General features: G+C 45.6%; 1 protein-coding gene across 1 annotated transcript in view; it reads left to right on the forward strand.

The window, feature by feature from the left end:
* The window catches only part of LOXHD1 (lipoxygenase homology PLAT domains 1), a gene marked incomplete at both ends in the record, with an annotated part of 147,378 nt that overhangs the window by 104,006 nt on the left and 17,220 nt on the right, over positions 1 to 26,152 (forward strand). Inside the window, 5 exons of the mRNA XM_084225643.1 lie at positions 4,028 to 4,213; positions 7,614 to 7,741; positions 11,653 to 11,770; positions 19,880 to 20,057; positions 25,347 to 25,532. Coding sequence (XP_084081769.1) covers positions 4,028 to 4,213; positions 7,614 to 7,741; positions 11,653 to 11,770; positions 19,880 to 20,057; positions 25,347 to 25,532 — 796 coding nt within the window. The remainder of the gene's footprint in view (positions 1 to 4,027; positions 4,214 to 7,613; positions 7,742 to 11,652; positions 11,771 to 19,879; positions 20,058 to 25,346; positions 25,533 to 26,152) is intronic.

The following is a 26,152-nucleotide window of genomic DNA, read 5'->3' on the forward strand; positions in this document are numbered from 1 at the left end:
ATTCCAGATTGTTTGTGTACATCATTCTTGTTTCATATGGCAGTTCCACCTCCTTAAAGCTCACTCCAGCCCCTCAAGTACTGAAACCCACAGCACCTGAGGACTCTAGGAGCCTATTTAATTTTGTTTTTACCACATCCCTTTGTGGAAGTAATCCTATCTGTTGATGTGTGTGCCTGTATAATTGGAAAGAGACAAGAAAGAGAGAGAAATCCTAATTCATAAGAAAATCTTTGCATCTGTATGTCCTGCTGTTGCAGCTGAGGGACTGTCACTCACACTAAGTTTCACTCAAGCAATGAATTCTGACATCTTGAGAAATCTCTGTATCAGATTTGAGTTTATTATCAAGCCATTTTCTTAATGCACTCCCAGTTATTAGGTGTATCAGTGGCACTTTCTGTCTGGCCCATCTCGAGGTCATACTTTTTACAGTGAAGCAAGTGTATCAATCCCTATCTTCCAGACTGCACACACAGGGAAACAGCCATGGAGTGGGACAGAGAGGGAGGAAAATAACAGTTTCACCCTACAGGGTCAGAGAAACAGGAAGAGCAGCCTGAAGAAAGAAATATAAAGATGCTGGAAAAGATACAGTGAATAGGGTAGGGGATGGGTAGAAAATAGAAGTAGGAGAAAACGCTTTGAAACAGGCAGAAGCAAGGCAAAAATTAATTTGAAAAGGAATACAAATGGGAAAGAAGATAAAAGGTTGCAAGTAAAATGTAGAGAGCTAGAAAAAGAAATAGCATATATCTTTCAGGCTGGTGATGTTCCTCTGCACTCTTTCACCCCTGTACTCAGTGATCTCACCAGCCTGCTGCCTCACCCCTGGCTCCCTTTTCCCTTCTGGTTTGTGACTTCCCAGCTCGCAGCTGAAGGAGCCACCTGCTCCTGGCCTTCTGCCTTCCTTCATGCAGTGCCCTCAGCTTGGAAGGTCCCTTCTTTTGGACCCGTGTCCCAGGGATGACATTGATGCGCTAGTCTGTCGTGGTTGCCATGGCATCAGTCCGCGTTTTCCTTCTAGAAAATTGCAGTGTTCAAGGACATTGCAGAAAATTGCTAGTTATCTACTTGGGGGAAAGTGAGGAACAGTTCGTTCTTGGGTTTGGCATTTGTCTGTTTGTGTAGAAGGTGAAAAGTTCTGAATGTGAGCTACCATGTGAAAATAGCATAGTATGGGGATTAAGTTTCCAGGAGCCCTCTGTACAACCCAGGCAGCAGACTGTACCATTTAGCAGGGCGGTGAGATTTGCAGTGTGATTCTACTCCTAGTTTGGTATTATGCACCTGCTACAAATGCACTCCACAGAGAGCAGGAGCAGTGGAACACTAAGTAATTTGAAAGGGGCCCATTTGTTCCTGTCTTGTAAGCCTACAGATATAATACTTACTACTGGTGGACTTTAATAGACACTGACATGAAAACAAAATACACAAGTTATTCAGTGTAGACACTTTATACTGTGTTTTCAAAGTAATTTTGAATATTTCTTCTCCTAATGAATGAAAGCATCTCTGTTCCTGGACTGTTGTTGCTGCAGAGAGACGCAGGTATGTCTAGGAGAGTCCTGCATTGGTTTGTTTTCACAAACCTCTTGTGATTCAGAGCCTCTCTCCACCATGAACACAGAGGAAGATCAAGGATACCCAAATGTTGCAAATGCAAGTCCAGTCCCCCAGTGACTGGGGACCTGACCCTCAGGTTTCTCTAGTATTCCCTGAATCTTCTTTCCACAAATATTCTCTCAGATTTTCCCTCTGCCACTGTGCTCAGTTTCTCTGTGATCCTGAGCTGCCCAGTATAAATTGTGAATCTCAGTCTCAGTGATGTGCCGTCCCTCAAGGACAGGAGGAACAAGGTACAAAGGTTTTCAAACAGCCCGAGTAAGGATCCACCTGCCTTTGAAATTCTGTCATTCTAACTTAGCTCAAACACCTCAGCCCAAACCACTTGCTGGGATATTGATATGCACATCCAGGCTACGCTGCTGCTGTGGCTGTGGCTTGGCATTATTCACCCTTTTGGCATGGTCTGTCTAAAGATTTGCCTGTAATTGAAAGTCAAATCCTGGTGCTCTGATCCTGAAGTCCAGCCACAGGGAAGTCTTGGCTGACGCAGGTTGAATTTGTCCCAGAATTTATATTGTTCTTGAGGTCCTTGGAAAGCTGTTAGTGCACAGGTTCTCCGAGGCAGCTGGATGCACAGGTTGTTTCCTTCTGGCTGTCACCGATATCAAATTTAAAGTTTGCTGTGAAAATGCACCAGCTAGCAATGTCTTGAAAAGAAACTTTTCACGGGGAAGCTGTGGATATCCCATCCATGGAACTGTCCAAAGCTAAGTTGGATGGGGCTTGGAGCAGCCTGGGATAGTGGAAGGTGTCCATGCCCCTGGCAGCAGGGTTAGAACGAGATGGGCTTTAAAGTCCTTCATGATTCTATCATGTAAGTGGGTGGGGGGGTTATGCCATGAACCCAAAAGACCAGCAAATTTTATTAGGCTCATTAGGATTTTCCCTCCAGATGCTTTGTCACTGCAGAACCATGGCCCTGAACTTTCCCCACTACCTCATCCATGCCATCCTGCACTAAGACTCTGACTTTGGGCTTGGAGATGCTCAGCCAAGCTGGCAGGGAGGGAAAGGGAAGTGTTATATTCCCATTCACCTCACACCCCAAGAATCCGAGGATTAATGCATCCATTGTAGACTTGAATTTCCCTAGTGGTTAGCTCTAATTTTCTGCAGCTGCACAGACATTAGTACAGCAATAATACTCCTAATAGCAGTGATGGCTGAGACCGTCAGACAGAAAAGATCACTTGTTTTGGGGAAAAAAATAGATACCACAGATATATCACCCTAGATGAATCTGTTATTAAAAATTGCTTTCTGAGCCTCCCTAAATATCCTAATAATTTAAAAACAAAAATCAGTGAGGTTTTTGGACTCAGGACCTCATTTTCCTAGAAATGACAGAAACAACATTTTCTCTGAAAATAATGAAGCGCTTGTTAGTCTTTTGTGGACAGGTAGCTGATTGGAATGACTGACCAAGGCTGATACATTAACTTGGATACACAATTTTGCTTCTAAGTCTGCCCCAGGTTGAATACCCCACCTTCTTTAAGAGGAACACTTGTAGGTTCTTGGAGAAATTTACACTGTCAACATTGTTTTGCTGCTGATGTACCTGCAGGAACCCTGGGTTTTGGCAGATTCAGTTCCAGGTGGGCTCTGGCTTTCATCATTAACTCATTCCTGCACTGTCTCTGTATTTCTGCAGGATCTCTGCCTCTCCTGCCACCTCTAGTATTATTCCTTTTTCCACTTAAATTTTTTCAGGAGCTCCTTGTTCATCCATGCAGGGTTGTGGCCACCCTTATGTGACTTCCTGGTCTCCAGGACAGATCATTCTTGAGGCTGGAGGAGGTGGTCCTTGAAAATCAACCAGCTACAGATGTAAGCTCCATCTGCTGTCTCCTGTACAAAGACAGAGCTTTTGCAGTCTCAGGGAAGGGAAGCAGAGAAACAGCCTCATACATTTAGTTCACTTATATGTGGATTTGTGAGGGAAGTGCTTGTAATAATACATGTGGGTGTTTGCTGAGCATCTTTCCTCTTGGCCATAAAGCTTTGAATGATCACTTCCATGTGTAGTGACAGAAGTGGAAAGGCTTGTAAAGGTGGAGAAGTGTGCCTGCTGCCAAGTGAAAATGAGCATATAGAGGTCAATGGTGCAGGAGCAGAGTGACAAGAGATTGGACAGGTTTCCATGCAGGTCAGTCCAGTCTACCTTGCTGCTTTTTTTTTTTTTTTGAGACTGGCCTACCCTCATGCACAGCAGCTGATGACCTGAGCTCCCTTGGCCATGGCAAGGCACCATTTCCCAGTTCCCCCCATCCCCATGAGGAATGGTTTGTTGGCATGGTGCACACAGACTCTGTGTCCCTCCCTGCCAGGGGAATCACCCCCTCCCAGAGAAATCCCCTTTCCCCAGGAGGTGTTTTCTCTCTGGCCCTGGCAGGTGGGGCACGATGGCGCTACCCCGGAGAGCTGCTGGATGATGGAAGAGCTCACCATCGTCGTGCCCACCAAAGGTGTCATGTACAACTTTGTCTGCAAGTGCTGGCTGGCCAGAGACAAAGGTGACGGGCTCACTTCACGGATCCTCAACATCCTGGATGCAGAATGTGTTAACATTGGCGTCAAGGTAGGCAACCAGGCTCCCTTTGTGCCTGTAGCTGCTGCAGGGAGCTCTGCTGGCATAGCTCATGTGTCAGCAGCTCTCATGCTTTGACTTTTGCAAGTGGCTTGAGCCTTCCCTTCGCTTTCCTTCCCTAAGTTGTTTTATTATCAAAATCTTTAGGCTTGGTTTAGGATCACGACTGTTTGGGGCGCTGTTTAGTGAGGCTGGCTGGGTGCAGCCGTGGCACAGTGGGAGGGCAGAGCAGGTAGGGCACAGTCCAGCAGCCTGTCCTCATCTCATCACCCACCGAGTCACCTGGTACCCCTAGAGTGGGAGCAGCTTCAAGGTGAAGGATTACTTGTAACTCACCCGGTTAGAGCAGTGGAAATATCTTAATGTTTTAATCCCTCCGTGATGTGGCTACATACCAAATTTTCTAATAGGAGATAGGGAAATTAATAATTACTGGAAGTTGTTGAAGCATGAAAACATTTGTAAGCCTGATTTTTGGTGAGAATAACTAATTCAAGTTGAATCGGTGATGAATAAAACTCTATCTTTTTTTCATTCAAATATATGAATTTTGAAGTAATATCTGCTATGCCATATTTCAAACAAGTACAAATTGGAAAGCTGAGCTATGCTGATTTTGGATGTAAGATTTGTAGCAGAAATAACAGTCTGGATGAATGTGACAATAACACTGTGTTTAAATACCTGTGTGGCAATTTAAAATCTCTGTAGATGTGCTTCTATTTACAGTCAGGTTACACTTTCATAGTACATTATTTTTTCTTTATGCTGCTCTTGATCCCCAAGCTAAAGATATTTTCCTGAAATCTTTCTTGTTCCCCAGACATGCAAAAAAATTGATAACTTTTTTAGCATTTGTGAAGGATTCACCAAATCAATGCAGATTTCAGTGGTGGAATTGACCTAGGAGGGTACACAAACCTTCCTCAGACTTAATACCAAGGTTAAAACCAATCTCATAAAAATGCCCCATCTGTCGCTTACCCTCCTAGATGAGGTTTCCAAGACCCTATTGGTGAGCTGATGGCTTGCCCATAAATTAAAGTGGATCTTAATGAAGACTTATGTTCAGTCTTCCTTTAACAGCACAATCCTGAATATTTATTTTCATAAACACACCAAAAATAGACACATCTAGCAACAATTTTTTCCCTCTGATGTTGGGCCAGAAACTTGATGGGAGACTTGAAGGAAATCTGGGGAGATGCTCGGGACACGAAAACAGAAGTGAGCATTTGACTTTCTGATCAGTCTCCTAGTTGAGGGAATTTGGGACTGTTCTCTTGTTAATAGCTGTAGCTAGAAACTGAGTCTTACAGGCATTTTAGAGTTCAAAGACAACTGATATGTTTAGCATCATTGGAAAGATTAATACTTTCTTATTTTTTTTTCTCCTGCTTGGCTTTTGTACAGCCATACATACCCATTTCAACTTAATTTTCTTCTTGGCTTGCTATTCCCTCTTTCTGCTTTAAATTGAGTATTTGCTTTGCCATTTGCAGAAATTACTCAATGTCCACCACAGCCATTAGAAGCCTTCAGTGCAGTGGTAAAAGAGTTTTTCTTCTTCCTATAAAAAACCAGGATGCATTGCTAAGATTTAAAATACATGTGGATGAATATGTGATCAGCAAGTTACTCAGGTTCAAACAAATGTGAAAAATAATTTTTTATATCATGTTATTCCTTTGCACTGTTTATTTATGTGGCAGCCAAAATTCAAACCCATAAAACTAGGCTAGCAGTGCACTATTTAAAATATGTTTCTGTGAGCTCTTTCTTGATATTCTTCCTTAAAGAAGGAAGAATATCAAGATACATCTTAAAGAAGCCTCAGTACCATAGCTATGATCTTGAAAGCATCTAAGTGGCCTAGAATTCTTAAAACCCCTGATGGCCACTGGGATTTGCACATTTTTGACATATTTATTCAGAGTCTTATTGTTCCCATGTCAGGAGAAAATAACAAAATTAGGCTAGTAAGGTAAAAATTATAAAAAACATCTTTTCACAAACTGGCATGCCTTCAGTGTGCACAAGATCTGGAAGGACTCTGCAGCTGATGCAGTAGTGAGGGTCCCCTTGGAGAGCTGGACAGCTGAACTTTTGTACCACAAGAAGTGTTGTGATGAATAAACCTCCAAACTATTAGAGATATTGGAATAAACGTAGCCCAGACAAACACCGACCTTTTGGGGGAAACATTTTGCAGCCAAAACCAAGAAACAATTGTTTTTCTGGGAGACACTTTTTTAAAATTAGCAAGAGTTTGGTGCAGAACAGAGCTGGAGTGCTGGAGGGGACCGGGCAGAGGTAGCAGAGGGTTGGAGCCCCAGCTATTGATGTGATGGTTGTGTCTCCCATGAAGAAGCAGCTTAAGAGATCTTCATCACTGGTGTTGCAACAGGACAAGGGATAATGGGTTTAAATTGAGGGAAAGTTGACTTGGATGAGATAAAAGGAACTTTTTACACTGAGGGCAATGAGGCCCTGGCACAGAGTGCCCGGAGAAGCTGTGTCTGCCCCTGGATCCCTGAAATTGTCCCAGGCCAGGCTGGGCAGGGCTTGGATCAACCTGGGATAGTGCCAGGTGTCCCAGGTGTCCCTGCCCATGGCAGAGGGTAGAACGGGACGAGCTTTAAATGTCCCTTTCAACCCAATCCATCCAGTGATTCTGTAATTCAGATGTTGTCACAATAAATGTGTCTCTTTAGAGGCTGAGAAAATCTGTAGAAAAGGTCATAGATGGAAAGTCCTGTAGTAAGTTTTGATGCCTAACATTGCCTTTGAAAACAATGGTAGGAGAAGAACCAAGAATCTATGTGGGAACCTTTTCTGTCAAGGAAGTAATCTCTAGGAAAGCCTGATGCCTTGTGAAGGCTGACCTAGAACTGAGACTAGACAGAGCTAAAGAATAAAGTAGGGATTTATGAGGAGGCCTCAATGGATACACCTTGGGGACTACAAGAACCTGGCCAGGGCTACACTCAAGATGAACCAAAATGGTCACAAAGTACACGAGCGGTCCTGGGGTCTCTCGCGTTTTTAAGTTCTGGTCCATTTGCACACTGGAGTTAATTGTCCAATTAAAGCTTTAGGTTATGAAGTGCCATCCTTCTTGTTTTTCTCTTTTCATCCACCATTGTTTGTGCTCTTGGGCCTGAGATTTGGATCATTTGTCCTTGGTCCCCAACTAGAGCAGGAATTGTTTTGTCTCCGGGCTCTGTGCAGAGAGCTCACCGTCCCCTTGTATGAAGCTCAGACACAAACACTAAAGCAGCACAGGATCTGAAAAATAGAAAAGCTCAGACCTGAGGCATCAGCCCTGTTTAGCCTGGGTTAAGGACAGCTTTTAAATTGAGGCCTTCTGATTGCTTCCAACCCTCACCAGATCCTCTATGAAGTCACGGTTGTGACCGGAGACATTGAAGGCGGCGGCACCGATGCCAGTATTTTCATGACTGTCTTCGGATCCAATGGGAACTCTGAGGAGATGCTGCTGGATAAAAATGGGGACAGGTACAGTAGCTGTCATTTTTGTTGGTTAGAAGTGGAGTGATGGCAGATTTTAGTGCCAAGTCAAGAAGCACTCAGAGCTTTGATCATGCTCCCACTGAAACACAAACATTTACTCCCATTGATATTATAGATTCAGACCTGGGCCTCTTGTAAGTGTTTCTGTCAGATTTTTAGCAAAGCAGAGGAAAAGAGAGCACTGTATAGCCAGGGAAAACACCCTTTGTTATTTGTCCAAGTTTTGTTTAACCTGTTCCTCTGTGGCTTTAGAGATAAGCATCTTAAACAGAAGTATGAAGTCCTGCATTTTCCCCAAGAAGAACTGTGAACATTGCCCAGGAGAGCACTGGGAATGGATGGGTGGTGGCACAGAATGCCTCACTGAATGCCCTGATTTTACTGAAAATGACAAACCCCATGTTTTCTTCAGCAGAAACAGCTAACAAACACTGTAACCCTAGCCTGATGCCAGCACTTCCATAAGCCAAAAACCCCACACACTCCACCACTCATCCACTTCCCAATGCTTTTGTGTTCCTTCCTAGCACCTTCCCTAGTACAGAAAGCTTTGGCATGCTCAAGAATGAACCATCTTTTAGTGGCATCATGCTCAGATTTAATTAATTGACTAGCTCTGATCTTATTCAGCAAGGCATCTACAGAGCATCAGCAGGGTGGGAGCTTTTGGGCACACAGTTTGAGCTCAGCTTGCTGAGGGAATGCTGGCTAACTGAGCAGATAAGGCGCACCTTGCACAAAGGTGTTTGCTCAGGGAATGTTTCACTTGAAGCTGTTGTAGCAGAGTGGGTGTCTGGACAAACATAGCTAAGATTGAGAGCTTCATGTGTCTAGTTAGTAACAAGCACGAGCTTTGTCTGTTGTGAAAAAAATGCAGCTGAGGTGCGGTTGACTAAAATATCTGTGAGAAACGCAGCTGAGTCATGCAGAAAACCACAGCTCTTGGGGCTTGCTGCTCCCCATCACAGAGGAACATCCAACATGTGGGCCAATGCCCCTGGCTTACCAGCAAGTGTGGCCTTCAGTAGCACCCCTCTTACAACACCCTGAGCAAGCCCAAACTGGCCTGTCTTCCACTCATTTAATCCTAACACTCAGTCCTAGCAGGCAGGAAAATGGACCACTGAGGTTTGGAGTCAGAAATGAAGCAGATTTCACATCTGGGTGTGTCAACCAAAAATCTCTAAAGGGGGTCAAGACATCTCCAGCCCCTCAGAAGCATTTGCTGCATCTGGGGCAAGCCATACCCGTGAACTTTGTGGCCTCTAAAAACACATCCCATTTGTCTACACGGGTGGGATGGACAATCTCTGATATAAGAGTATGAAAATGCAATACAGGAGAATAGAAAAGTCTCTGTGTTATTAGTTGCTTGGGTTATCATCTGACAGTAGAGGAGCTGTGAAAGGTGTTTAAAAATCACTGGGGCTGTGTAAAGAAAAGGAAGTGTAAGGCACAACTCTTATTGTGTTAATATCCCCAGGATGCTGTGCTATTCTGCTGGCACATCTCTGCTAGCTGGAGGTGCTCTGTATCACACCTCCAGCTGTACAGAGCTCTTGTCATCTCATTAGCACCCTCTGCAGAGGACATTCATGTCCCCAAATTCACATCCTGTCTGCTTCCGCGCCACTGCCACCAGTCTTCATCCAGCTGTTAACAGCACAGGCTTTCCTGGCTCCTTTCCACATGGAAATCTCTTCAGCCCTTGCACCAGCAGAGCAGGGATGGGTGAGAGCTGCTGCTACCAAATGGTAAAAGGCACTTCATCTTTATTGGGGCCATCCAGTGCCAATTCACTCCCAGCAGCTTAGTGTATTACGAAGAGCCGTCTGTCTAACCTGCCACAGATTTAAGGCAATTTTCGCTACATTACACTTATTGCCAAGACCCCTGGGCAATGGAAATATTTATAAGGGCAGGCATGGGTAGGAAAGCTTAATGAAATCCTGCAGATAAATGGTTCAGTGTCCTGAAAAGGGAATAGCAGCAGTCAGCTTGTCTGGCTACTTCTTCCCTTCTCAATTTTTTTTTTTTCAGGTTTATGTTCATCTTCATATAAATTAGGGATAGCAAAGAGCTTCTGGGTCACCCAGTGTGTCACTTTGGCAATCACTTCCCTCTAGTACTTCCCTCTTGGAAGAAGCAGATGAGTATCAGCGTTAGAAACTTCAAACAAGGCATTTGCTGAAGCTAAAGAATGTTTTATTTTGTTAGCAGACATTTTAGCTTAGAGTCGCTCAGCCTGGAAAGCCTTAGAGTGAGAGATTTCTATGAAGCTTTGCAGGCAATAGTGATTGTAATAAAAACTGATCATAGGATCACAGGACAATTCAGACTGGAAGGGTCACACCTTTTTGTTAAATAGATGTGGAAATCAATCCAGTCCAGGGACAAAAGTACATTCTATTTCTCACAGTGAGACAGGCTGCCTCAGTATCCGGTACCACAGAAAGACAAATAAGAAGAAAAAGGAGTTTTTCAAAGAGCAAACATAACCCTTAATAACTAGAAATGGACTGGGACCAAAATGCCCTGTCCAAATGCCTCTGGGAGTGCAGAGGAAGCAATGCCTGGATGAAAACTGAGAGGCTCGAGCCAGCCCCTATTACTAACATCTGCAGCTATGCATGCTCAGATAATGGTGTGAGTACAATCACATTCATCCTGCAGGGGGTAATCTGAACAGAGGTTGGTAAAGAAAATGGGTTTTTTTCTCTGCATTCTGGCACTGCACAGCTATGGGAGGCTGTGTGCATTGTCAGGAATGAGATATCATCATTATGGATTGTTTCTGTTATGGCAGTGCCCACAGTTCGCAGGGCTCTTCCCAAACCTCTCAGCACACTCAGGAAATCCCCCCACAAGGAGAAGTTTTCATAAAGGAGAAACCTCAACAGCAGAGTGGTCACCATGTGCTTGGTAGACCTCCTGGATTTGGCTGCCATTCTCCTTAGCAAGGATTAGATTTCCAATTCCAAGACCCCAGCAGGTCCCCAGGTATTTGAGGGAGCAAACAGGAAGACACACTTGTTTAGAACAGAGCAATATTGAGCCTGAGGCAGCACTTCCACTGAAGCAAGGCTTTCCTCCCAACACCAGTGATGCCAGGAGGGAGGGAAGGTGCAGTCCTAGCCAATGTAATCTTCTTTGGGAAGCACATGTTAGCTGTTTTTTCCCTTGTCCTGCTTCCTGCTGATTGCTATGGATGAGCAGCTCCTGCACATCCCTGTGCCTGCACACAGCAGCCACGCACTGGGGAAGGTCTTTCACACAAGCTTACACAAACCCAACCTGGTTCTTACCAGAAGCAGAGATAGTTTGCAAATCCAAATCTCCCAATTCCATCAGGTTGGCTTTGTCTCCATTCTAACACAATTTGCCTGCGCTTACTAAACTTGGGCACCGGGCTTCAATCCCAGTGCCACATTCAGCTGAGCTGCAGCAACTGCCTCTCTCCACAAAACACAAAGTTTTGTGCTGAGCCTCAGGGGAAGGAGATGAGGCAAAATTATTTTGCCTTCTAGCTGGAACTGGCCAAGGACAGGCAAGTGGGCAGCTGCCAGGAGGGAGGCGATGTTCAGAAGCCTGACTGCGAGCCGCTATTGTTCCTGATACAAACAGAACAGTAATGTATGCTACAGGCTGCCTGGAGCAGCTCCAGGTGGGCTGTGTTTTCCAGGGAAGGAGGAATCCCTGTCAAATCTGCACCGAGGTGTCTTGCCAACAGCAGAGTAGCTGGTGATTGCAGCGCAGGAAAGCTCAAGTCCAATAAAGAACACTCATAAACTTTTGATTTGAGGCTGTTGGCACGGCCAGGGGCTGTGGCACGGGAGAGAGATGCAGAGAGGCTGTAAAGCAGCAGGAAAACCTCCTTGGTCTTCCAATCCCTGCAGGTTTGAGCGGGGCCAGGAGGACAGTTTCATTATGGAGATTGCTGACATCGCCCCGCTCAGGAAGATGAGGATCCGGACGGACGGGAAGGGGACGCGCCCGCACTGGTTCATGGAAAGGGTAACGCTCTGGGCATCATGGGTCTCTCACAGCCTGACTGTCCTGGGGCCTCTCAGCCCCTGGCAAAGAGGAGAAAGGCACCAAGGGACTCGTTTGCATTAATTTTCTACTTTTTCTTTCCGTTTGGTTCCTCACGGTTTTTCTGCCGGTTTTTCCCAGCAGGAATCAAGTCACAAAAGAAGAGAGCAGAGGTAAAAGCTGGGTTTTAGGGCTTTTTTTGTGGTAGAATCATCATGTCTGGAAGTGTTTAAAAGGCCTGTGTGTGTGACACATTTGTGGGCTACGGTTTTACAGTGATCACTGTGGTGCTGGGTTGATGGGTGGACGTGATCATATTGGACATCTTTTCCAACACAAATGATTCTGTGGTTTCACCACAGATTCTGCTCACTCTCCTCTGCACAAGCCTTGGTTTGTCACCAGTACTCCTGCAATATTTTCTGGTCCCTGGATTGTACCCTGGATCTACCCTGCAGATCTCTGCCATGGGGGAATCTGAATCCTTGGGAGGGTGGGAGTTTGTCTGACAGATGGAGACATGCTGGGCTGGGTGGGACATTTCAAATAATCCATCCATTTTGCTGGATCATGCCATCTCTCCTCTTTCCTTCTCCTCTAGCATGCACATTTATTTCTTTTCTTGTCCATACAAATGAGGTGTCTTTTTTATCTTGCATTTTGAATGGAGCAAGCAAATTGGTGGTACTTTCTCCTGATCTCCAACCTTGCACAGAAGTACAGTGCTTGCCTTTCTTTATCTTTGCTGTCAAACCATCAGCTCCTTGTAAGGATCACCTCAGTGTGGGCAGTCAGAAGTACTTTGCTTGTTGTGGGTCCCTATAGTTATATTTCTAAGACAGAGAGGAAACAATGTGCTGCTTGCAGACCATCAGGTGTCATTCATGGAGAAACAAATCTCTGCCATTTTCCTTCACCATGCTTTTCCTGGAGTCAACATCCTGCTGGGTTTCTGTATCTTGACCTTTTCATGAGAACAGTTTAAGACCTAATAGCTTAACCATGGTCAGAGGGAGCACTGAATGATTTTTTAATTGGGTCCTTTTATCCTTTTTTGACTAATTTACTGCAGTCTTTTTCAGATAGGTGATGTGTTTCTAAATACTGACCCGACATAGCCACCAGTTTTCAGTGAAGTTATGAACTTCTCTACATTTTCAGAAGAATTTCTGCGCTGCAGTGCCATTTTTCCTTCAACATTTCCACTTCTAAATTTTTCCCAGCAGCTGGGGAAGGAAGGGAACTGAAAGAGAAGGAATTCAAGCTGGACACCAGAAATAAATTATTTACTGTGAGGGTGGCAAAATGTTGGCACGGGTTGCCCAGGGACATTGTGGCTGCCCTATCCCTAGAATTGTTCAAGGCCAGGTAGAACAGAGCTTGGAGCACCCAAGGACAGTGGAAGGGGTTCCTGCCCATGGCAGAAGGTGGGGCTGGATGAGCTTTAAAGTCCCTTCCAACCCTTAACATTCCATGATTTTATGATGATGCTTCTGCAGCTCCTCAAAGGATTAGACCTCCAGCATATATCTTCAGAACTGATGCCACAGATGCAGAGTTTTTCTCTCTGTGCCTAAGGAATAACTCAATCTGTTGTCTGATTTGATTCAGATGTCCTGGTCAAACTCCCTTTGTAATTTCTCACATGCTTTCCCCTGAGTTTTATAAATCTTATTCATATAAAATGAAATCAAATCAAGCTTATCCATCCAGAGACATTCCAGGTCTTGAAGTCATGAATCAGCAGCAGCACCAAGGCAAGGGGTGGCTGCATCTTTTGGCCTGCCTCCCCACCTCCTGTGTCCTTTTCTGTCCAGGCATTCCCAACCCTCAGCCTGCTGGACTGTCCTACCAAAAGCAAAGATTTCCCAGGGAATTGGGCACAGAGGACTCATTTGGATCTATCCAACAGACCTGTAGGCACCTTCCAGCTCTACAGAAGCCACAGGTAGACCATGCAACAAGAACAGGTCTTGAGACAGACTTGAAGGAGGGCTTGTAAAAACGAGGAAGAGCAATTTTTCACATGGACAGATAGTGACAGAACGAGGGACAAGGGGTTTCACACTAAAAGAGGAGAGATTTAGATAAGACATTAGAAAGAAACTCTTGGCTGGGAGGGTATTGAGGCCCTGGCCCAGGGTGCCCACAGCAGCTGTGGCTGTCCCTGGATCCCTGGAAGTGCCCAAGGCCAGGCTGGACAGGGCTTGGAGCAACCTGGGACAGTGGGAGGTGTCCTGCCTGTGGCAGGGAGTTGAACTGGACAGTCCTTAAGGTTGTCTCCAACCCAAACCATCTTTTATAATTCTATGATTTTCGGAGCTTATGGAAATGATGCCTCTAGTTCCTATTTTTTTTTAGATAAACACATCACGGAGGATTTTTTAACTCCAGTGTTACGTAGATAACTGCATTTATTGGTTTTCTTTCCCACCTTCCCTGCAAAGGTAAACACAGCATTTGCATTCCCAGGCAGAGGGTGGCTTACAGAAGCGTTCTGGAAGAGGAGAGGAAGGATTTTTGTTCTCTGATTTGTATTCCAGCCTTAAAAACTTACGTAGCCTGGTGTGACATGAAAACTGATCGGAGCCCATTTCCATTTCTGTCAAAAGTGCATATTAAGACTGCATAATGAAATACTTGTGGGGGTAGTGCTAAACTCTCAGACAGATGGTTCACAGTTAGTGCTAACTAGCACAGTGAAATGAGAAGCTAGATTAAGCCATCAACCCCGTAATTAACCATTTGTTGCTCCATTTATCTACACGATATTCTCAGTTTTCTTGTTCTATTAAACTAACAATAAATGATCTTTTTAATTCTCTTTGGTCTTTTGGTAAACTGTTGCTAGCCATAATTTATACTGCTTTTAGTTCAGCAGATATAGAAATGCATAAATACCAATTAAAATGCATGAATTATCAATGATTCTGTACACAGCCAAAAGATTCAATTTACAAGCAGGCAAGTAGTCATATTTTTTTTTCTGTCTACATAAAATACACTAAAATTCCATTCAGAATCTCAGCGAAGTAATGAACCCGGTGCTGAAAATTCAAACTTGCTACCACAAGTAGCAATATGTTTTAAATGCTAGTACCTAAACCTCTACAGGGAAAAAAAATTTGATTAGTGATGTTTTGCAACAAAATGAACATTATTGATCATTACTATGCCCAAACAGGTATTGTGAATGTTCTCCAAAGCTGAGCAATGCTTTCTGATCACACCACTGCTGGAGGGACACAGAGGGGGGATTTTTTCCACTGATCTGATGCTGAACCCAATGTTCTTCCACACCAAGCTGCCATGACACTGCTCTGTGTTTCTGAAAAACCAGGGAGCAAAATCATAGAATCATAGAATGGTTTGGGCTGGAGGGGACATTAAAGATCATCTCATTCCAGCCCCTGCCATGGGCAGGGACACCTTCCACTGTCCCAGGCTGCTCCAAGCTCCATCCAGCCTGGCCTTGGACACTGCCAGGGATCCAGGGGCAGCCACAGCTGCTCTGGGCACCCTGGGCCAGGGCCTGCCCACCCTCAGCATTAAAAAATGTTCACTCTAATTAGGAAACTTATCTAAATGCATACTTTGGAAAACTCTTCCTGGGATAGCTGCTTTCTCAGTCCCTGTGATGATTTCACCTGCTGCCCAGTGTCTTAGCTTTGAAGTTGAAAAGCTAGAAACAAGTAAGGATGAAAGCTCAGTGAAATAGCAGGAATTATGAGACTGTTGAATTCTGCAGAGTTGCTTCCCTCAGAATTTTAATGTTACTTTGTGCTGTCAAAGCCAGACAGATAAGAAGCTGCCTTAATGAAGCACTAATTGCATTGCATTCAAACGTCACAAATAATCCTGCATGTGGGACTCGGTCTTTATTCAGTCCTTTCTCCTTTGTAAAAAGGAGATTAGGAGAATTTGAGAGTTATTATTGAGAATTGAGAATTATATAGCTGAAGCTGACTTTTATTCTTTGCAAAAGAGAGAAGTCTTTTTGTTTTACAGTCAGAAGTTCCTAGGTTTAAGTGAAGAATAATGACATGCAACAGCAGCATGAAATCCTGTGTTTGAGCCTTTAAAGGTGAATTCCAGGAGCTGTGTATTTTGGTGTCAGCAGAGTGGGAGACTCTGTGGAGCATGTTTTAGGTGACATCTGGAAAAAGGCTGGGTAGAGGTAAATCAAATAATCGGACATGTCAAACCTTTCCATTGCCAGAGACACTGTGCAATTAATTTCAAATTGTTGGTTTGATGTTCCTGTCAACCACTGTATTTGCTCAGCTACAAAGCAAATTATCAATGTGTTATTCATACACGCTTCTGCCACTTTCTTTTCGTGGCTTATTGGTGTTCTACAGCCCAGTTAAGGTCCTTGCATAATTAGCAAGGAAGTTTGAGCTGAAAAGCACGCTGGATGCCCACAGCAAGTTCTAAGTATCCTAAAAAATAGCTTGGGTGCAGTGCAAAGCAGTGGTCTCATTGCCAAGCAGGAGCTAGTTTTACTGAGAGGAACAGGCAAAAATTAAATACAGTCTCAGCTCAGCTCACTGAGATGACTTGCTTGACCCTCATGATTGAAACCAAAATCCTGCATCATCCTCTGTGTGTGGAGCACCCACAAACATCTCCTTGCAGGATGGGACTAATTCTCTGCTATTTTAGTCACTGAAAAAGACTACATTCAGTTTTCACCCCTTCCAACAAACTGCTCAGGGCCCCTCTGTAGTCCTGAGAGGGGCAGACCTGACAGAGGGGGCAATGCCTCAAGAACTCCTTACCTGCCCCCAGTTCAGGTGGGACCTGGGGCTTCCCTGGCCATTCCCAGCTCCCACCACTTGATGTGCTTGAGCTGGATGAACAGCATTTAGGGGCTCCATGCTGGGTGAGTGAGAGGCAATGTACCCACATTGTGAACCCAGAGGTCAGCCTGCCCCTGCTGCTGCTTCTGTGTCCTTTGCTGTGACCGCAGAATCACAGTTTGGGTTGGAAACTGCATTTAAAGATTGTCTCGTTCCCCGTCCTGCCAGGGACCATGACACCTTCCACTATCCCAGGCTGCTCCAAGCCCTGTCCAGCCTGGCCTTGGACACTGCCAGGGATCCAGGGGCAGCCACAGCTGCTCTGGGCACCCTGGGCCAGGGCCTGCCCACCCTCCCAGCCAGCAATTCCTCATTCCCAATATCCCATCTGTCCCTGCCCTCTGGCCCTGGGAAGCCATTTCCTGGCTGCTGTCCCTCCGTGCCTTGTGCCCAGTCCCTGTGCAGCTCTCCTGGAGCCCCTTGAGGCCCTGGCAGGGGCTCTGAGGTGTCCCTGGAGCCTTCTCTTGTGCAGGTGAGCAGCCCCAGCTGTGCCAGGCTGGCTCCAGAGCACAGGGGCTCCAGCCCTGGCAGCATCTCCGTGCCCTCCTCTGCACTGGTTCCAGCAGCTCCAGGTCCTTGTGCTGTTGGAGCCAGGGCTGGGGCAGCTCTGCAGGTGGGGTCTCAGCTGAGCCCAGGGGCACAGGGACAGAATCCCCTCCTCTGCTGGGGGATCAGCCCAGGACAGAGCTGGATTTCTGGGCTGACATTTCTTGGACAAAAAACACTCATAAAATGAATTTCTTTCCCTGTGTGCTCCTCCTGTAGCACCAGCCCAGAACAGGATACCAGGGCAGGTCTGTGTTTCTGTCCTTACAGGAAGATGCACACAGATGCAATCACACATCCTGGGTAAGGGGCTGAGGATGGAAAAGCTGGCATCTTGCTCCAGCAGCTTTAGTAGCCAGACATCTTTTTTTCTCAGAGAGCATCTGGAGTGCTCAGCATGGGCTGGGTATTTGTGAGAGGCCTGACCTCTGTGTCTGTGAGTGCTCTCCAGCTGACAGCTCTAATCTGCTTCTATCCCCACTGCTTCCCTGACGATTCAGGGCAAGCTTTGCCCAGGACATTTTGCTATAACAGTGTCACTGTCATTCCCAATCAGGGCAGGGGTACTGCTGGCTGAACCTCTGCCAGCCTGGAGTTTATGCCCTGGGGTGGGGGGAGAACAGACCATAGATTTTCATAAATAGGGAAAATAGCTTTTCAGTTGGCCTGACATAACTCACAGTTCAATTTTGCAAAGAAAACTTTCTGGGTTGGACTCCTAAGAGGACGCAGGCATCGTTCACATATCCTTGAGAGAAGACACTTCTGTGCCCCAGCAGTGAGGCCACCAGCTGGGCTGGGGGAGACCTGATTTCTGCTTGGTTCAAAGCAAGGCTCTGATTCAATACCTCTTGACTCACAGAACAGTTTTTTTGACCACAAAGTAATAGTGTCACTGGCTATGAATAAGCATCTTTTTAGAAAAGTGGGACGACTTCTACAGCCAAAAATGTCCTGTCCCCCTGGGACAGGGAGGTGAAGGTGCTGGGTTACAGATCCCTCTTTAGCATCTGGCAGATTGAAAACCCCAGATGAGTGTCCTACCCACAGAACCATTCAATGCACAAACAGCATGGCTTACTGATCATCTTCAGTGCAGCTACTGCCCTCTTTAAAACAACTTTTTTATGACCTGGAGCACTATTCTTCTTTTGAATTGCTGAAGACTCCAGCAAGGCTTGGGTGGGGTCAACAGAAGGCCGTGGACTGGGACACCTGAAGTTTGAAGACAGAATTTGAGCACATTTTATCTCAAGTTAAGTTTTACTGAGGTTTTTTTCCTTAGGCTGATATATGAGACACAGTGGAAGGGCACTGAGGTGGTCATGGGCTACAAGAAGCACGTGGCCCACTAGGAAAGGCTGAGGAAAATGGAGTTTTTAAGCCATGACAAGAAAAGGCTGAGGGGAAATCTAGCTACAGTCTTCTGCTGCCTGAAAGGAGGTTTCAGAAACCACTGATCCACACTCTTCTCAGAGGTGGGCAGCAAAAAGTCACGAGGCAATGGACATGGGTCGCACTGAGGAAAACCCTGGTCAGACACAAAGGATAAAATCTTCCCAGTGAGAGTGGTGTGCCCTGGGATGAGGACTCGGAGTGCCTGGGGAATCTACAGCCTTGAAGATTTTCACGGCTCAGCTGGACACGCACGGCACGGCATGCAGCCACGCTTGGAGCAGGGCTGGAGGTATCCACCTCCAGGCATCCTTTTTAATGTGGCATTTCCAGTCAACCACTCCTGCTTCACTCCTCCCTGATACTGTGCCACACTTCTGGGCTCATGTTTCCATGGCCTGTGCAGAGGCAGTGTTTTCTGACGCTCTGCTGCACACAGGTGTGACACAAATGGCAATTTACACCACGGTCTCCTGCTTTGCCTTCAGCTCCCCCAGTTTAGTCAGAACTTACTGCTAGGCTTTTGCTCTAGGCAGGTGTAATGCTTTTCTCCCACTTGACTGATGCTCCACTGAGCCCACACACAACAAGAGACATAAAGGTGGGTATTTTATTAGGCATTTGTGGGAATAACTTGTTGAGCTGCTCTGAATTCATTCCCATTCTGTTCTTATCACCACAGCATCTGAGCTGCTTCCACGACACGTTAGATAGTGTGACTAATATCTGTTGCATACTGTTTGTTCTGTCACCTTTTCCCAGAGGGAGAAGTGTGTGAAATATTAAGTTTTTGCTGGCCTAATTTTATCTTGTGCCTTGTTTTAACTTGTTTGGGCTTGCGTCTCTCTACAATGAATTCTGCTTGTTCATGCAAAGGAGGCAGGCAGAAGAGAGATGCTGAGTGCTTCGAGGAGAGGTAGTGAAGTTTTTAATAACTCTTTGGAATTCACTCTTTGGAGTGGATTCCATGCTGCCTCACAGGACAGGTCTGACCCTCTTAGAGATGGGTTTTGTCCGTAACTTAGGTCAGAGGACCAAATTTCTCCCTTTGCTTTTGCCACGTGGTTGAAAAAGCATTTTAACACCGTGAAGACCATTTCTCAGGAAAAACCACCACAGCAAATATTGTCCATAGGAGAGAACTCCACTTACCCCAGAAGAGTTCAGGGTGGGCTTTGGAGCTATGCCAAGCTCCCCCCATGTCCTACCACATCATGCACTTTATGAGTTTAACATTTGCCCTCACCCAAGTGATAAGTTTTTTGCCCCCATTTTTGGCTCTTCACAGATCACCCTGAAGAACCTTACTAACCAAGAAGTGGCCACATTTACCTTTGGGGATTGGCTGTCCAAGCTGAAAAATGCCACGGGAAGCCTGGTGTGCGAGATGCCAGCTGTCATAAACGACGAGCAGATGATGGAGGACACCACATACACTCTTCAGGTTAAAACCAGTGACATTGGAGGTTGGTCCTTGCTGGGTATTTTATTAATTTTCTAGTGTGAAGTTTGTTTTTTAGCAATTAAAAAAAAAACTCCACCTGCTTCATTAGAAATTACACCTGAAAAAACATAATTTAGCTGGAATACAACCATTTTGGCTGGCTGCTCACCGTGGCAGTGTCTAAGAGACTCATTCTCATCTGAGCTCTGGGAATAACATATTTAGACACAAGGCCCAGGTCTGACTGCTCTTTGAGTCCTCTGAAGACACCCTAACAGAAACTATTACCAGACCAAGCTGCAGAGGTCAGCAGCTACATTTTTCTTTTTTGGTCAGGTCCACCCATGTAGGGTCAGAGCTGGTGTGCATCAGGTTTTCAGTCAGCACTGTCTGCCTTGCCTAAAGCAGGCAGCAATAATTCACCCACCTTTTCAAAGTGTTTTGAGACCATTTATCTCAGGCTGTGAAAAAAAACATTCCTAAATGCACACCAGATAGAAGAGGTGGAACAGAGTATACAGAAAGATCTTCAAGAGCCAAGAAATGGGGTTTCAATGTAATTTCCTGGGATCACTGCCTCTTTCTATGGGAAATTTTGTCAGGCTGCTGGATGAAATCTGCTGCCACATTTAAAGTGAATAGTGCCAAGATGGAGCAAGCCAGACATTGTCTTGAAGACACCCTGTTTCAAAGGTGCCTTCCTCAAGTGAGGTTCTGTCACACCAGTGCACATAACCAACTGCTGACCTCTAAATATCTTTTCTTTATCCCTTTGTTGCTTCTTATTTTTTTTTCCTTCCTCCTGGTTTTATCAGCAGTAATTTATGCAGCTTCTAAGGTTTGATCCAAGAATATCAAAATTTCTCTGGCAGAGCATCTTTGTGCCACCTCACCACTTCTTATCTATCTTCTCTGCCAGTTGCTTGTCTGAAAAACATGTAGTGAAATACAAAAAATAGAGAGAGAGAGAAGATTTGTTTATGTATCTGGCCATCCATCTAATATAATGGTAGATCTTTCTGTGACCTTTTTTCTGAAAACCAGCCCTAACTCACAAAGGTGATGGAAACAGAAGTGAGGGGAGAACAGAAAATGACAGCAGCAGCAGACAGATCTGCCCTTCCCATTGAATGAAGGATGACAGGTATTAATGAAGAAACATTTTATTTCATTATGAACAGTGACAACCAGTAGGAAAGAGCAGAGTACAGAGAGGTTTCAGAGAGTCTGTTTGTGATTAGATCACACAGCCCAGTGACACAATGCTGAACTCCATCCAGCTTATCTAAAGCAGGTGCAAGTCATGAACCACCTCTGCCTTTTGATCTCTATGTATTCCACAATTACTCCTGGTTGGACCAATTCAGGAAGAAAGACATTTTATCCTTGGTGATGTTTAAACATGTTATATCATCTCCTGCCACACTGACATTGTTGAGGAGCAGCAATACTGCACAAGGGCTGGAATCAAAGGTGCTCATTTCTAGGTATGAAGTGGCTTTGCAGTGGCTTTCAACTTTCCAGCTCATAAGAGTCACCAAAAGGAAAAAAAAAAAAAAAGGCAAAATTATCTCACCTATTTGCCACTCTCTGAAAAATTATATCTCTGGTTTTAGTTCCTCCTAGTCTAGACTGTCTCAGGTCAATTCACCTGGGAGAGAAGTCTTCATCAGTGGTCTGGGTAACTCTCCTGAGGGTCTCTGCCTCTTGAGTTTTTCTTCATCAGATTCAGACACAGATTTCAGGATTAAATTAGGTTAGATGGCTAAAGTTAGGGAAAATTCATCCCACAAAGATTCTACAGCAAACTAGAAAGCGTAAGCTATTTCCTCTCCACTACACACACGTGTTTAACAACAGCATTGTTTCACATTTTCCTCGAGGAAACCTTGAAGTTACAATTTGTCTTTCACAAAGTCACTCTGCTCCGGTGAAAACTTAACCTACAGAGTTTGCAGCAGGGAACAGCTCTGCTCCTGAAAAGCTCAAATCACCTTTTTTCCACTGCCAGCAGTACCTCAGGTGACTCTGAGAGGCTGCACATGGATAAGAGGAGGTTGTTAGGACATACACCTCCCAAGTCATATGGGTAATCCTTGGTTAAAACCAAGGTCTTGATCTCAGATGTAAAGCACAATCTGATTTTCTTCAAGGCAGGACCCACAGACAGAGATGCAATAGAGGCAGACCACCTGATGGCTCTTTCTGAGGCACAAAAATGTCCTTTGGCTGGTTAATTTTTACTTTCTCTATGCAGGCATCATATGCATGCTAATGCAATAAAGATGGAGAGTGAATAAATACTGCTTTCTCATTTCCCAAGCATTAATGAAACAGAAGGTTCTTATCTCTGCTGTTATAAGATTAATTAGGATGTTGTCAACTCAGTTCCAACCTACAAATTACATAATTTAGTACAGTTGGTGTCAGCTCACAGTGCCTTATGTAGGTCTTTTTCATGTAAAAAGAAAGACATTCTTTGGCCTCAGAAGGCTGTGACTCAAGCCCAGAGTTTGTTTAAAAATGAAGCATCTGCTCACATAATCATAAGGAATCCTATAATCATGGAGATTTCTGTTCAAAGGGTCCTCTAGAGGTTATTTCACCCATTTTCCTGCTCAAAGGAGTGTTGCCAGCCAAGAGTGCCCAGTCAAACACTGGACAATTCCAGGAACAGCGGTGATGCCACCACCTCCTCCGGCATCTGTGCCCAGACCTGCACCATATTCCTAAAAAACTTGTTTTTGCCTCATTCTCAGCCTGAGCCTCCCCAGCACCTTGTGGCTTTGTTTTTTTGGGGAATGATGTGGCACAGCACCTGGCCCTGTCATCGTGACCCTGTCCCTGCACATGGGGCCCTTGTGCCCCTGCCCCAGCTGCCTCAGGGCTTCTCCTCACAGCGCTGTGTCCCAGCTCTTTTTTCTCCTAGCATCCACCCTCCCAGCCCTTGTCAGTGTCTTGGCACAACCCAGGAATTCAAACTGCTGCTTTGAATTGCTCTGAGCTCTGGAAACCTCCTGCTAGCTCAGATCCAATCAGAATATGAAAGATACCGCTGCAAACTTTGGGGCATCCTCAGCTTCCCAGCACCTGCAAGGTTTATTCCAACCCACGCAGAGGACTTTGCAGTTCTCCTTGCTGGATTCCATGGGATTCCTTCTTTCCCAGTCCTCAAGTTTCTCAAGGTCCATCTGGGCTGGAATTCTGGCCCTCAGCATGTCAGTCACTCACACAGATCTACCCTTGGCTGGAAACCTGCTGAGGAAATACTCTGCAATTGTTTAGGGTGTTGATGATGAAGTCCAGCTCAGTTCTGCAGGTCCCAGAATCAATCCATGAGCTATTGCACTCATCACCAGTTAGGGCTGGTGCAACCACAGTACCTTCATCTCCTCATTTGTCAGGTTTTTTACAGCTCTAAAATGTGCCTGGCAGTTTCCTGGAACTGGCAGCAACAACAACAAAAAATATCAGTGACCCAAATAAGTGAAATGTACATTGATTTAGCATTTCTGTTTTTTACTTTCCCATCTCCTGCTAATTGCTTGAGAGGGAAATGTCACAGCATGAGACCTTCATAAGCTTCATCCTGCAGGGACGGTTTTGCTAAGAAACAGTTGGTTCTGTGCTTTTTGAGACCTGGCATTAATTAGGAGCCTGCTCCTTGCAAGGAAAGGGACTTCAGTTTGCTTTGTTCCTCACCTCAGCAAGCTTTGGGGTCATAAAAAGTACTGCCAGATGAACTGCCTGGATCCCTGATGCTTTCTCTTCCTACTTAAACCCTTCCCAGGGAACTGTTGAAAATTAGCCCCAATTTAACATGGGCAGCTTCTCGCATGGACACATGTTGCTTTGCCTTTCCTCTGTATGACTCTTTTTCTCCTCCTTTTCTTCTAGCAATTTTTTTTCCCCCAGTCCTTCCATAAGAACAGTCATGACTTCTTCCTAACTTCTGTATTCGAGTCATAAACCTGTGGAAATGGGACCTTTCTCCAGAAGTTTACAGTCCCCCTAACTTTGTCTCTGCCTAGTGTTTGAATGGAGCTGTGGGAAATACTGCCTGAGTGGCTCAAAGTGGATGTGTGATACTCTTGTGCAAGAAAGGGCATGGCAGGAGGTTAGACTTTCAAAGCTGAGCCATCCAAACGAGGGCAGCAGATGCTGAGTTTCTTTGTAAGGCAGATTTGAGCTCGATGGTCTGGTTTTCCAAAATTTAAGGGCCCTGGTTCTGACACAGCATTGGCTGTCTGCCCATGTGCAATCTTATTTCTCTCCATGAATCCTCTTTTATATTACAGCATCAAAATTAAAATGCAATTGTTTTGGTTGAACTATAAATAGTGCCAGGTGAAAATGTAGCACTTGCAGCTAAAATGTAAGGTCACTGCAGGTGGTTTGGTCTTGAGCTTCCCAAAAGTCAGGAGAACAGCATGGCTGTTTTCTTTGGCAAAATATGGGCAGTACAGGACAAATGATGCTCAATACCAAGTAACAAAGATTATCTTGGAAATTTTTTAATTTCCTAGCATACACACAATAAGAAGGTGGAAGGTGGTAGGGCAAACTGTTGCATGAGAAACTGGGACTTTTTCCATTGATTGCTGCATGGTCAATATTTTGAGAAGGAGCAATATAGAAGGAAGATCTGTTGCGAGGTGGGCCACGAGATGCCACAGTGCCTGGGTTGGTGATCTGCAGGTAGCTCTAAAATCACTGTATCATCAAACACAGTGAGAGCAGGAGGAGACAGACCCCAGGTGAAGGATCCTGAGTGCCACAATTGCTTGGAGAAGGTTGTGTGGCTGCAGGAGGGAATGACTGAGCGTTGAAAAGGGGCTGTGCTTCAGTGGGAAGCCCAAGACACTACTCTGTGGCTAGAAAAGTTTTCAAGTATGTTCTTTAACACTCCTCAGCAGATTGCTGGATTCTGCTAGGTAAGTCACTTCACTTCCCCAGCTACCTTAGAATAATGGGAGTTAGTACCCTGACATCCCCTGCAGAGTGTTGTGATGGGCAGTCCTCCATCAGGAACAGAAATTTCTGCTTCCCACTGCACTGCCACCACCACAGTCACCACACCTCAAATGCCAGGGCACAGCATCCAGCAGTATTTGTGGGATGGACTGGAAGAGCTGGCTGTTCTCCCTGCAGGATCCTGCACAAATCCAATGAAATGTCTTGGCAGTGCCCACAGAAACATGAACACACCTCTTCCAGCCTGCCTTTGCTGCCTCCCCATGCAGCTGGGGCTGGGAGTCAGCCCGAGGTGGCAGGGTAACCCACGGCATTTTTCTCTGCTCTCTCCTTCCAGGAGCAGGCACCGACGCCAACGTGTCCTTGATCCTCTTTGGGGAGTATGGGGACAGTGGCACCCTGCCTCTGAAGGAGTCCAACAAGTCTAACAAGTTTGAGAGGAACCAGATGGATGAATTCAGCTTCTCTGAAATGCTGAGCCTGGGAGACCTCTGCAAAGTGCGGATCTGGCATGACAACAAAGGTCAGGGCAGTGACGGGGCAGTGGGAGAGTTCGGGAGGAAACACACAGACACGAGGCAGGCTGAAGGCAGAGTCCCCAGCTCTGCTTCAGGCTGGGAAAATTACCTGGGTAATTTTACCCAGATATCGATTTTTTAATTTTAATTTTTGCCAGGATTTTTCCCAGACCCAAGGAGCTGGTGTCCCAGCACCCCTGTCTAGACACACCCCTTCAGGGTGACCCTCTCTGGCAGCATCTGCTGCAGCAGGTCCCCAGCTTCAGTCTGAGCTTACAGCCACCTCTGCAGCACTTGGATGCCTCCCCCAGAGCAAAGCCACCCAGCCTGCTGTCCCAACACACTGACTCCATCCATACCTCCCACACAAGCCAGCACGGTGCTCCCAGAGCAATTTAATGTTCTCAGCCTGACACTGACACACGGGGAAATGCAGCCTGGCATAAAACAGTGAGCCTCAGAAGAAAGAAATGAAGATCTGTGTCTGGCTTTATTAAGATCATTGCTTCAGCCAGTGAGCACACAGCGTGCTGCTGAGAGAGGTTGTGACACTTCCCTGCTGCTGGACACCCCGGCTGGTGTCACAAACAGCAGAGCAGAGCTCAGTAGGACTGCCATCATCATC

This window comes from Fringilla coelebs (assembly GCF_963513975.1).
Source record: "Fringilla coelebs genome assembly, chromosome: Z".
In the NCBI taxonomy this organism is placed as follows: Eukaryota; Metazoa; Chordata; class Aves; order Passeriformes; family Fringillidae; genus Fringilla; species Fringilla coelebs.